Source organism: Bidens hawaiensis, unplaced genomic scaffold (assembly GCF_021521415.1).
Source record: "Bidens hawaiensis isolate Kalapana, Puna unplaced genomic scaffold, B.hawaiensis_p1.1 tig00045529_1, whole genome shotgun sequence".
Lineage (NCBI taxonomy): Eukaryota > Viridiplantae > Streptophyta > Magnoliopsida > Asterales > Asteraceae > Bidens > Bidens hawaiensis.
This window is the reverse complement of record NW_027498116.1, coordinates 36,884-49,718: the sequence shown is the minus strand read 5'-3', so window position 1 is coordinate 49,718 and position 12,835 is coordinate 36,884. Positions and strand designations below refer to the sequence as shown.

General features: G+C 34.2%; 2 protein-coding genes across 2 annotated transcripts; both read right to left on the bottom strand.

The window, feature by feature from the left end:
* Positions 1 to 5,455: 5,455 nt before the first annotated feature.
* Positions 5,456 to 8,728, bottom strand: LOC143595793 (uncharacterized). Its single transcript, XM_077074726.1, has 6 exons — positions 8,667 to 8,728; positions 6,498 to 6,571; positions 6,006 to 6,082; positions 5,877 to 5,931; positions 5,705 to 5,793; positions 5,456 to 5,565 (listed from the first exon to the last, which is right to left on the bottom strand). Exons 1-6 carry the CDS (start codon positions 8,726 to 8,728, stop codon positions 5,524 to 5,526), a joined length of 399 nt encoding a protein of 132 aa, XP_076930841.1. The 3' UTR covers positions 5,456 to 5,523.
* On the bottom strand, positions 8,725 to 11,177 carry LOC143595792 (uncharacterized). The gene is made up of 6 exons (XM_077074725.1): positions 10,969 to 11,177; positions 10,662 to 10,822; positions 10,496 to 10,576; positions 9,733 to 9,808; positions 9,542 to 9,634; positions 8,725 to 8,867 (listed from the first exon to the last, which is right to left on the bottom strand). The coding sequence occupies exons 1-6, from the start codon at positions 11,159 to 11,161 to the stop codon at positions 8,725 to 8,727; spliced, it is 747 nt and encodes a 248-aa protein (XP_076930840.1). The 5' UTR covers positions 11,162 to 11,177.
* Between the last annotated feature and the right edge of the window lie 1,658 nt (positions 11,178 to 12,835).

The window sequence follows — 12,835 nt, the reverse complement described above, 5'->3', positions numbered from 1 at the left end:
TTAAATTTTTTGGGAGAGTATTCGATGCTCTATCCCTTACAATCGTCACATTATATAGGAAAAACAATGAACGTAAAGTTCTTTTTGTTTACGTAAGTGCTTACGTAATTATCTTCATAATTGAACCCATGTGGGGTCCTAATTACATGTCCTCTATTATTCGACTGAGAGGTTGTCGCTTTGCCTGCTTTTTTCACATGCTTGCTTTTAATCAATGAACCCATGTGTAGGGTCCAATTCATGTGTATCCTCCATTATCTCGTCTGAGAGGATGTCATTTTCTCTGCACTCTTCACATGCATGATTTTCTATTAGGTGTGCTAGTTCTTGACACAATAATTTTTTAGTGGCCGGACGTACATCAAGTTGATTGGGAGTGATTCGTTGCTCAATGGTCTCTATTGCATGTTTTTCATGAACAGACAGGGGGGTTTCACTGTAACTAGTAATTATGCAGTTTTGGCTGCAGTAGTTAATTTTCTTAAAACTTCCAACTTTAATCTGCTGAAGAGTCTTTAAGATTTTTAGGTATCCATTAACTCTAATGGACACCCAATTGCTGATATCTTCTTTTTCTTCCATGACTTTGGAAGGTTGGACATTTCTTGTTTTAACTAAGCCAACCTCTAATAAATGTAAAGCAGAAAAGCTTTTTCCTTGATACGAATATGGTAATGCAGAGGTGCATTCAATATAGATGTTGGCATCTTTGGCTGCTGCAATCTTTTTTCTGAAGGTTTCTATAGCCTAAGGTTTAACTTAGAAAAATTTTATTTACATTAACTGTCTTAACTCATTTTCCATTAGGTTTTTAAATTAAAAACCTAAGTTAAACCTTAGGCGAACTTAGCTTTAGGCGAAGTTAAACCTTATGCGAACTTAGCTTTAGGCGAAGTTAAACCTTAGGCGAACTTGGCTTTAGGCGAAGTTAAACCTTAGGCGAACTTAGCTTTAGGCGAAGTTAAACCTTAGGCGAACTTAGTTTTAGGCGAAGTTAAACTTTAGGCGAACTTAGCTTTAGGCGTAGTTACCAGCTAGGCGAACTTGGCCGTAGGCGAAGTTACCAGTTTGCAGGCGAAGTTACCAGTTTGCAGGCGAAGTTGCCCAGTTCAGCTACGGGTTTGGTTTTTATCAAGCATTTTGGCGATTTTAATACCCTTGTTATGGTTCGACATCACCCACTAACGTTCCCTAACCATTTCGTTCGTATATATATCCCGTAAATACTATAAAGCTTGGATCTTTAAGCTTAAGGACATTCAATAAAACATAAACTTTAAAGGTCAAGAACATACCTTTTGTGCTCGTTTGGATCTCGTTTAACTTGTTTAATCACAACTAATCGTTTACTCTCTCTCGGATCTTGCTCGTTTCTCTCCCTCGGCCGCCGGCCGTATATGGCGGTGTGTGGTGTGTGTGTGTTTTGGAGTGTGTAGAGATTATGATGGAAATGAAATGAGGGTTTAGGGTTTTAGGTTGGTTTATTGGATATTTATATCCCTTAAAGCCCATGGACCTAAAGCCCATTCTCATTTAACCCATCTCAATTAATCTAAATCCATGATCCGTTCTTTACTCGATATTAATTAATTAATAACGCGGAAATCACTAAACGTAACTTTCTTTATTCAACATTAAAAATTTTAGGATGTTACAATATTTTATTTCCTGGTTCCACTAGATCAGTTCTTTCGCACTGATGTATGAAACTAAGAGTTTTGTCGAAATCTTTTGAATCTCGATGTAAAGCAAATTTAGGGTATCCGGTAAACATAAATTTACCATAAGCTAAATTTCCTTGTACTGCCCCTAAGAGAGCATCTTGTCTGTTAACGATTCTATTATCAACAACAGCCATTTTTATAGGAAAATTAATTCCATCTCTGAACTGTGCTTTTAGTAGGATTTTTACCGCTCCTATATGCACCATGTTCATTGATTTTCTTAATTCGGGTTTAATAGTCAAAAGTCTTTTTGCTATCTCTCCTCTAGTTAAGAGTGGCAAAAATACTTTTCCCGATGTATCCTTTATGTCTACTGAAAATTCTTCAGTATTAAAGCAGTAAAGGATTTTATTTTTTCTTAAAAAAACCTTTGAAACTAGGCTTTGCAAACTATTAGGTTGATTAAAAACCTGTCTATTATCAAGCTTGAACTTAAGCTTGCTTATCAAGCATGAACTTAAGCTTGAACTTAAGCCTTTGAAAATAATAGACAGGTTTTTAATCAACCTAATAGTTTGCAAAGCCTAGTTTCAAAGGCTTTTTCAAGAAAAAATAAAATCCTTACTGCTTTAATACGTAAGCAATGACGTAATCTTTTTCTATAAATAGAATGCGTCTCTTTCAAAAGTTCATCACACCCTAATTTAGAAAAAGAAATTGTGATGGAAGAAGAAAAAGAAAAAATCAAGGCCCTACGCCTAAAAGAAAAAATTCTTTTAATAGAATTACGAGCTGTGCAACAGCAAATTGTGTTATACAATGATTTGCTTAACACCAAAACTGTAAATTCTGTACAGGAAGACGAAAGTCTAAAAACAGAATCTATTCCTTTACAAACGGCTAAAGGTAAAGAAAAATCAAGTCCGTTGATACCTGATGCTTTGGGAAAAAGCATACATGAGGCAAAAGATGAGCCACAATCATCTTCTAGTCCGGAAGCAAACGGCTCCGATAAAGACAACTCAAATCCGTTTACGGCTGATAGTTTGCCAAAAACTATTAAAACATCTCCAGGAAATCAAAATACAAGATTCTACGTCATTTTTTATAGAGACCACAGAGGAATTTATGCAGACTAGGCTATTGTCTCAAAATATGTCCAGAATACATTAGTTCCCTACAAAAAATTCAGCTCCTTGTTACAAGCCCAACAAGAAGCCACGAGATTTTCTGCAGAATTTGGAAGAAAAGAAATTCCATTAAGAGTTTCTATCTTTCCTACACCTGTAGTAAAGACGACAAGAACCTCACCGGTTTTCAAATTCACCATTTGAAAGAAGATCAGAAAAAAGAATAGAGATTCAGAATGAAGAAATCGACCTAATAAGTTTGGACGAATTCCGATCAGTCTGGTCTAAAGCTAGGGCTCTTAGACCAGACGACTTTGAAGTCGAAAATATATACACAGAAGACAAGACATCAAAAAGTCTATACAACTTCTGTCCAGGATCTGATCCTTATTTAGTTTCTCTAGCATTTTCTGCTGGACTAATTAAATGTATATATCCTTCTGCTAATTTACAAGAAATCAATTTGTTCACAGAAGGCATGAAGAAGGCTATAGAAACCTTCAGAAAAAAGATTGCAGCAGCCAAAGATGCCAACATCTATATTGAATGCACCTCTGCATTACCATATTCGTATCAAGGAAAAAGCTTTTCTGCTTTACATTTATTAGAGGTTGGCTTAGCTAAAACAAGAAATGTCCAACCTTCCAAAGTCATGGAAGAAAAAGAAGATATCAGCAATTGGGTCTCCATTAGAGTTAATGGATATCTAAAAATCTTAAAGACTCTTCAGCAGATTAAAGTTGGAAGTTTTAAGAAAATTAACTACTGCAGCCAAAACTGCATAATTACTAGTTACAGTGGAACCCCCCTGTCTGTTCATGAAAAACATGCAATAGAGACCATTGAGCAACGAATCACTCCCAATCAACTTGATGTACGTCCGGCCACTAAAAAATTATTGTGTCAAGAACTAGCACACCTAATAGAAAATCATGCATGTGAAGAGTGCAGAGAAAATGACATCCTCTCAGACGAGATAATGGAGGATACACATGAATTGGACCCTACACATGGGTTCATTGATTAAAAGCAAGCATGTGAAAAAAGCAGGCAAAGCGACAACCTCTTAGTCGAATAATAGAGGACATGTAATTAGGACCCCGTATGGGTTCAATTATGAAGATAATTACGTAAGCACTTACGTAAACAAAAAGAACTTTACGTTCATTGTTTTTCCTATATAATGTGACGATTGTAAGGGATAGATCATCGAATACTCTCCCAAAAAATTTAATTTCCTTGTAATCTTAGCTATGTGTGAGTAAGCCCCCCCTTAGGGGAAAATGATGTAAATATCCAGAAGTTCTTCCTTCGGGAAGAACAGTTATGAATTAAAATATTCCCTTTTATCATCATCTCTGAGTCTTGTTATGAAACCTGGAGTCATTTTTATTTCCGTCAAGGCAGGAGGACATAGGAAGGTAATGATTGGATTGGTCACTCGTCACAAAGGTTCAGAGACAATGGAGATCTAAGGTATATCTGTCTCATAACTGTTATACTTCAATGATTTTACTCATTTTTCCTTAAATCAAAAAACTATAATCTTTGAAATAATTTTCAAAAAATCATGAAAACAAGATATCCGCACTTCGGGGGGGGGGGGGGGGGGGACCTTGAAGTATATCAGAGATCATGACGTTACGTTTTTCATCTCGAGGAATTTCACCACAGTCTGTAATTTCTACCGGCCCAATAGGTCTTCTGAAGTTGCTCCCAACTGCTCAATACTTTGAACAGTTTCCATTCCTTCTATGACCTTTCCAAAAACAACATGACACCTGACGTTTAACAAAACAATGACTAGTTAAACAAGGGATAACAATTTCACTTCATCTCAAAGCATATTGCGGGCTTATAAATTTACTACTTTTACTTTCAAAATCAACAGCATTTAAAGGCATATAAGTTTATGGCCAAACAATTAAATCCATAATTTAGGGGTGGCAAATGTGACCCATTGGATTGAATGAGTTATAATAAAATAATGGGTCACTAAAAAAAGAAAAGGATTGAAACGGCTTAAAACAGGTTGGCATTTCTTGAGTTTTTTTTTTAATGGAACGGAGGAAATTTTTTTGTTTTTTTACCTTTTTTATTTATATTTCGAGTTATGATTTTTAATTTTTTTTTTGACTTTTTTAATGAGGGTTTATGAAATCTCAACCCATTTTGACCCTTTTCAAAAACCCTTCATTAAAAAATTCAAAAAAAATAATTAAAAAATCATAACTAGAAATATAAATCAAAAAGTAAAAAAAAACAAAAAAGTTTCCTCTGTTTTTCTTGTTCCATTAAAAAAAACTCGAAAGAAATGTCAACCCGTGTTGGTCCGTTTCAATCTTTTCTTTTTTTAGTTTTCTGACCCATTATATACATTTTATTAGAACCCATTCAACCCATGCGTCACATTTGCCACCCCTATGTTCCCCATAATTCTAAGTGTATTACCCATCAAGAAAAAGTTGACGGCTGAAGCTTATGTAAAACCGAGATCCATTTGTATTTGGACCGTCGTTTGCCATAGATAGTATACCGGGCCCACTATGATCCAGTTTAAAATTCTCATTTACAAAACCACACATGAAATTTTAAGTACTCATAATCTTAAACACAAAACAACTTTTTTAAAGTTACCTGGAAATATATTTCCATATATGCTTTCACACCAGTGCCTGCAAGCCATCAAAAGATCATGAAACCCTTGTTCACTCTATCGAAAACAAGAATTAAACAAAATACATACCATTTTGTTTAGAGAAATCACCTCCCTGCAACAAAATTTTGGAATTATATGTTAAAATGAATCCTTATATCCAAAACTTCACTTTCCAAAGCAATCATAGGGTAAAAGAAACCAATTTGAACAGAATTTGCAAGTATTTGGTTGAGATAAGAATATAAACATACTTGAGCGAAGAAGCCTTTAATGATCTGAAAGAATACACATCCTTTGTAGTGCAATGGTTTTCCGGTACTGATTCCATTCCCCTTATCCCCTGCACATAATAATAATAATAATATATTGTAATTACAATGCAAATGTACATCTTCTCAATATTTTTAAAAAAAACTCGCACACCTACGCAGAGTGCTCGAAAATTCTCGGCTGTTTTAGGCACGACATCAGCAAAAAGCTGCAAAATTTCAGTAATTAATATTTCAAATCCATTCATAATGCATGCATACTGAGAAAAACAAACATACTGACCTCGATTACTAATCTTTGAGGAGGACTTTTGTTAATGGATATTTCCAAGAACACGCGAGGGTTGCTCATATTTTCACCTAAACCATATAACTAACATTAGTATATGCCTAAAATCTAAAGCATGATGCTGTCAGTAATCAGCACAATGAACATAATTGTCCATTTTCATTTATAAAGTACACCATTTTTGTAAATTAGTAGACGGTTCCAAAAGGGTGGGGCTCTGTTCTCTTCCTTTTATCACTGACGCTTTTACTAACCCATCAAAAGATTAAATTTTTTCTTTTTGCCTAAAAAGATTTAAGTTTTTCTTTTTACTCATTTTTTCTTTTTGACTCAAAATGGGTTCGGGTCAAAACGGTGCATGTTAGTATAGGTTAAGATGCATACACTTTTCGTTGTTTTTTCTAGCTTTTATATGTGTTAAACGTGATTACAGAAACTGCAGTAATAATCTAATGAATTAACTTAGGAGGCTTAAAACTGCAATACCTTTATGAGACTCCGTCGCATTATTCTTTTTATCTTCAGAGATTGGGCTTTCATATTTCTTAGACCGGTTCCCCCTTGTACAACAGAAAAAGAAAATCATCAATAAAATAAGATAATAGAGCTCAACATATGTGAGCAAGGGATCAAATCAAAACAAAGAGTGTCTGGATGTGCGGTGTTTTTTGCAATAATCAGTTTTTCGAGTTTGAATAAAGTGACTTTCATTAGAAATATCTGAAAACTAAAGTTCCTGCCAGCCACAAAAAAAGATAAAGAAAAAAAACTGACTGTTTTAAGGATAAACTAAAACTGCATATTATTTGACCTGTCTTAAATGCCTTCTTACATTTCATGTTGTTACATTTCGTGTCTTAGAGGCTTCTCTTTACTTTTGTCTCGTCACTCTAATTGTTATTTATATGTTTGTGCATTAATTAATTAATTAGTTTATTTGTTTCATACCCTAATACTTCTCCAACTTTTTCTATTTGTATATTTATTTATTGGGAAAATGCAATAAAATAGTAATTAAGTTTCAAATGTGTTTTGATTAGGTTACTCATTGCAAATTTTCCCCGAATCTTCAAATCTAGCCTCACCGATTTTTGTGCTTCAAGAAAACAATGAAAGATAAGATTTGTGAGTCGGTATTTGCAATATATGTAGTTAAATTTAAAAATAAAAATTAAGAATCACGTCACCACTCAACGTCAACATAAAAAAAAGATAAAAAGATTTACTATGTGGAACAAAAAAGAAAAATGCTAAAATAAACATGTTAAAATCTTTAATTTAATGAAATATGAAAGTAGAGTGACTTAATTAGAATATTTTTTAAACTTGAGTGACCTAATTGAAACACTTTTCAAAATTGGTTACTATTCTATGAAATTGCTTGTATTTATTCAACTTAATTTAATTTGATTATGTATATATTTATTTTCGAGTGCAAGTGTTATATCTTTGTAATGTTTTATTTTTATTATTATTTTATATTTTATACTATTTTCACTATTTTTATTTATCTATTTTTTTTTTCAGAATCTGCAAAAGGATAATGATTCTAAGAAATATGAATCGTCGATCAATCTTTGATGACCTCTCGGTTCTTTTTATGGTGTTACAACAAAATCCATGTATTCCGGGCCCATATATTCCATGAGGACTCCACTTCGTACCATGCTTTTAGTGGTGATGTTCATGGTTCGGCTTAAAACCGTAAATTAGGTCATTGGCTTATAAGTTATAACACTACATTCATGGCCTTATTATGCCTTTGCATTTGCTGGAACAAATACTTTGTTAAACTTAAACTAAGATAAAAAATTTAAAAGATTATATCTATATAGAACAAATACTTGACCACTTGTAGGCTAGCGATGTACAAAACCGTTGTTTTTCTAAACCGAACCGGTTTGGGTTTTGCATCGTCAAAACTGGTTTGACCCAATAACAAAGATAATAATACAATAGCAAATATAAAAAACATACATAATTAAAATAAAATAAAATGCAGCATATTACATATACTTGTCGTGTTACGGCAATGCATTAATGGGGTTCGGTTGGCACAAGTTAAGTTCGATAAGATGCCAACACGAAAATTAATCTATAAATGCCGAAACAACAGTGTCACTCATATAACTTAAAATAATAAAAAAAATAACATATTAAAAAAGGTCTAACGGGAACGACACTGATTTATTTTCCGCACGAGTCAAAGCGAATTCGGTCGATATTGGCTTTGTTCATTACGTCGGTGTTGGTAAAACCCAAGCATTGTCAGCGTCAGGAGCTGCGACGATAAGTCAATGCGCACTCGGTCGGTTTCAATTACGTTTATAAGGATATCGGAACTAAAACAATAATACAAACAATGTAAGAAAGTTGAGATTGGCCAATGAAATGACGTCAAACCTGAGAATGTCGGGCCCAGACGGTGAGGCTCGCGAATTCGATTAGTTTTCGTCACATTCGTTACAAAACTGGGATTAACACAAAATTGGTGTTCGGCCTGTTTACATTGCATTCGTTATGGTACCAAACTTAAAAAAAATACATCAAAATGAAGTGGACCAATTTGGTGCCACCACTTGGCCCAATGAGGGCTTAGCGGCACCAAACTCCTCTTTTATTATATCGTAATAATAGTAATATATCTTATCTTACAGATCGGCCCATAGCATGCAATTCTGATGAGTGTTCAAATCATATACAACATCTGCTTTCATGGATTCGATCTTAAATCTATATTGATTGTAACCACCTTTTTAGGCCGTCCACCCGAACCACTACTCCTCGCACCATTGCCATTGTTTGCATTTTCGCTACCCTTAAGTGCCAAGCTAAATGGTCGCGAGCTACCTGTTCCTGTAAAACAGTTAATAAAATGAGCCACTTGTTAACTGAACTCAGCTCTTGGTTTTTTACCTTTTGGATTTGTTTTAGTAAAACATATAACTATCAAACTAGGGGTGGCAAATGTGACCTATTTGGTTGAATGAGTTGTAATAAAATGTATATAATATGTCAGAATTGGTCAAACTAAAAAATGGAAATGATTGAATGGGTCAAAATGGGTTGGCATTTCTCGAGGGGTTATTTTATTTTACTTTATTTTTTTATGGAACGAGAAAAACGGAGGAAACTTTTTTGTTTTTGTATTTTTTTAGTTTTTTATTTATATTTCGAGTTATGAATTTTTAATTATTTTTTTGAATTTTTTAATGATAGGTTTTTGAAATAGGTCAAAATGGGTTGAGATTTCAGAAACCCTTCATTAAAATATTCAAAAAAAATAATTAAAAAATCATAACTCGAAATATAAATCAAAAACTAAAAAAAGTAAAAGAACTAAAAAGTTTCCTCCTTTTCGTTACATAAAAAAAATCAAAAAATGTCAACCCGTTTTGACCCGTTTTGACCGTATTCTTATTTTAATTTAACTCATTCTGACCCATTATACATTTTATTACAACTCATTCAACCCAATCCAATGGGTCATATTAGCCACCTCTACATTGGACAAATTAACCAATGCTTACCTGTCCTCTCAAACAAGTTGAATTCTTCGTTCCATCCAGGAATGTGCGTGTCGGCACGACCTTTCCACTCTTGTTCAAAACCAGCTAACTCATCTGAGATAAAAGACTTGCCAATAAGTAAACGAGTTAAAAATGCCGCCTCTAATAATAAATGTGCCATGAGAGAGATTATTAAGAGCCTTAAAATTAACCTTCATTGAGGTTGTGTAGTGTCTGCATCGTGTCCACTTTCCCGTCGGTACCAAGTTTCCTTGTGACCGAATGACCCTAAAGAAATAAAGTAGCAACATTAAGTTTCTTCATTAATAAATAAAAGACAGATTGGAAATAAATAATCCAGCTTTTGTGTATTTTTGTGTATTGGCCGATAATAATCCCAACTTTAAAATCACTACCAGCGGTCCCAACTTTCAACTATTTTTTGTCTCAATGGACCTCCGTTAAAAAACATTTAACGCCGTTAAGTTTTTTCCCGAGTTTCAAACCGATGCTTTAGGGCTTTTGATCGGAAGAAGGATACGAGTCAATTGATGTAAAACGTTCTCGAAACGGTGATCCAAACAACGAATAGTGTTTCAATTCGGGTGTTTGAATTACCAATTAACAAAAATCAAGCCATTTGAATCACCTTTTCAAGATAAGTTTTACATTAGTCGAATCGTATCGTTCTTCATATCAAAATCCCTAAAACATCGGTTTGAAACTCGGAAGGCGTTAAGTGTTTTTTAACGAAGGTCCATTGAAACAAAAATAGTTCAAAGTTGGGACGCTAGTAGTGATTTTCAAATCTATTTCCAATTTGCCTAAATAAAAATCAACAAAACTGTAAATTCTATTATACAAATTCTATAACACTACCGCATAATGCAATAAGATTCAACCGTTAACCTTTGGTCTACCTTATTTACATGAATACGAAACCACATGATTATAAATCAAATAAGCAAAATGCACCTTCTCATGAATTCCTTTAGAAACTATATGTGTTGCTCGACCTGTTGTTTTATCGGCTTCTTTGCTATCTTCGATCACCACCTGATCGCCAAAAATAGCATTATCAATATCGATATCAAGGTCGTCGCACCGTTGCACCATATTCAAATGAATAAACTTTACTTACTCCATCACTGCCCGACTTCCTGGTTGTAGTCGCAGTATAGTACGTCCCATTTATACCACCATATGTAACTTTCTTAAAGCTAACACCCTGTTTCTGAGGCTCAGTCCTCGCAATCCGGTTATGATTCACATTAAACTTCACATCCTCCTTCACTTCCTCTACTAAATAAATTATAAACATAATCATTATATGTAACAAATAACAAAACACAACTTTAAAGCTGTATGCATTTACTGATTTACGGTACCTTCATCATCAGGATGTGGAACAACGGGATCTTTGCCCGAATCACCGTTTTTATATTCTCATTCGTCATCAGAACCTAGCTCTTCAATAAGCAGCCCCTTGGGACTATTTGTGTTTGAATGTGGCGTTTCATCAAAAGAACTATGTGTGTTAAACATACTCCCAAACGGTCGAGTGAAAAACGGGTCGTCAAATGGATCCCTTCCGCCAAAAATGCTAGAAAATATGCTTCGGTTTTGTCGGTCCCGCTGCATATTCCTTTACAACAGATCCTATAGATTCAAGATTCCTAGTTCAGAACAAAGTTATTGTTGGGTTTGTGGAGGCTTCGGCCTCGGTTTGCGCCCGGTTATTAATTTGAAGACATTTTGGACCGACCCTATATCTCTTTATTATGGAACGTTTATAATTTATTTTCTTCTAAGTTTGTAACCCTAGCTTAGTCTCTACTTAAATTGATCTTGTACTTGTTGCTTCTAGTCACGAGAGCATAGAGCAATAATAATATATCCTGATTGCCCGATCCTCAGATAAAGCTACTTGAGCTCGGATTGATGAAAACCTTGAACCAAGCCCGATCTTCAAATAAAGAACGTTTAGTTATCAAAATCAAGCCCGAGCCCGAGCCCGAGCCTCGTGTTTTTTGTTTTTTTTACCTCTTTTGAACCTCATGTACTAATTTCACGCTACCCGGCCTAGCGTAGGCGCGTTTAAATTTTTCTAAAAAACTCAAAATATAAAACGTATATAAACTAATTAATAAGTAATAAACGACCTAAGCCCATTTGACTCAGAGTTGAGCTCAAACTTTAGAAAAATAGCTCAAAACAAGCTTAAGCCTAGTCGAGTTTAGGCTCGAATCAACTCGTTTGCATCCTAAGGTAGTTAACCGGATATATTTTAAATAATTACATAAACAACTTCAGAATTATAAACTTAAAACTACACATAAACACTGCCAAAAAATAACACAAGTGTATAGATTTTTATTTTTTATAAACGAAATGATGATTAAAAAAAAGAACATGTGAGAAACAGAAATTGCGTACCTATGAATTTCAGTTAAGAAAATGATCTGAAGCAATGGAAGATATTACGAGGAAAATGGAATGATCAAAACAGCAAGTGTATAAATATGTTTTAGTGTCTTTTTGTCGTGTAGCTGGTCCTAGATAGTTCTCAACTTCTCATGAGACATGAGTTGTGTGTATTTATACTTTGCCGCCTTTATTTTCTTGTAATTATTACCAGCACCCTCAGCTGTATAAGCTTTGCAAACTAAACATTTTCGTTTAAATAATTACTATGAGATCATAAGTTAAATGAAGTCGAATGATAACTAGTAGAGTCGTAGATGTTCCATGTAATTTACTTTTCTCTTTCTATCTATTTTTTTTTTTACTTTCATGCGTATATGATATGGTGCTAAGGACGCACGGTCCCACCACTAACCGGTTTCGGTTATATTAATGATTTTTGAAACTGGTTATAAATCGTTTAACCGAACTGGTTATCTGGTTTTCTTTTATTAATTTTTTAAAACCGTTTTTTTCCAGTTTTACCCTGGTTATACCGGGTTGCGGTTTTTTTCGTCTCAAAGCCGGTTAGTACCCGACCTGATTAACCGCTATTTTGTCCGTTGACCACTAACGGGTTTTGAAAATAACCCGTTTGTGCACCACTGCTTCAAGTGTAATTAGTTACACAATTAACTTCAAGTTTCATTAACTTATATAATCAACACTAAGTTTCATTAAGTTATCTATTAACTCCGCAAGTTAATATGATAACTCTCAAGTTTCATTAACTTACACAAACAACCCCTGAAGTTTTTAATATGGTAGCTTGCGTTCGTTAATCCTTTTGCACTACAACATATCGTTTCTTAACTGTCTTTCCCAACACGCAGCAGGATAACAACCAATTAA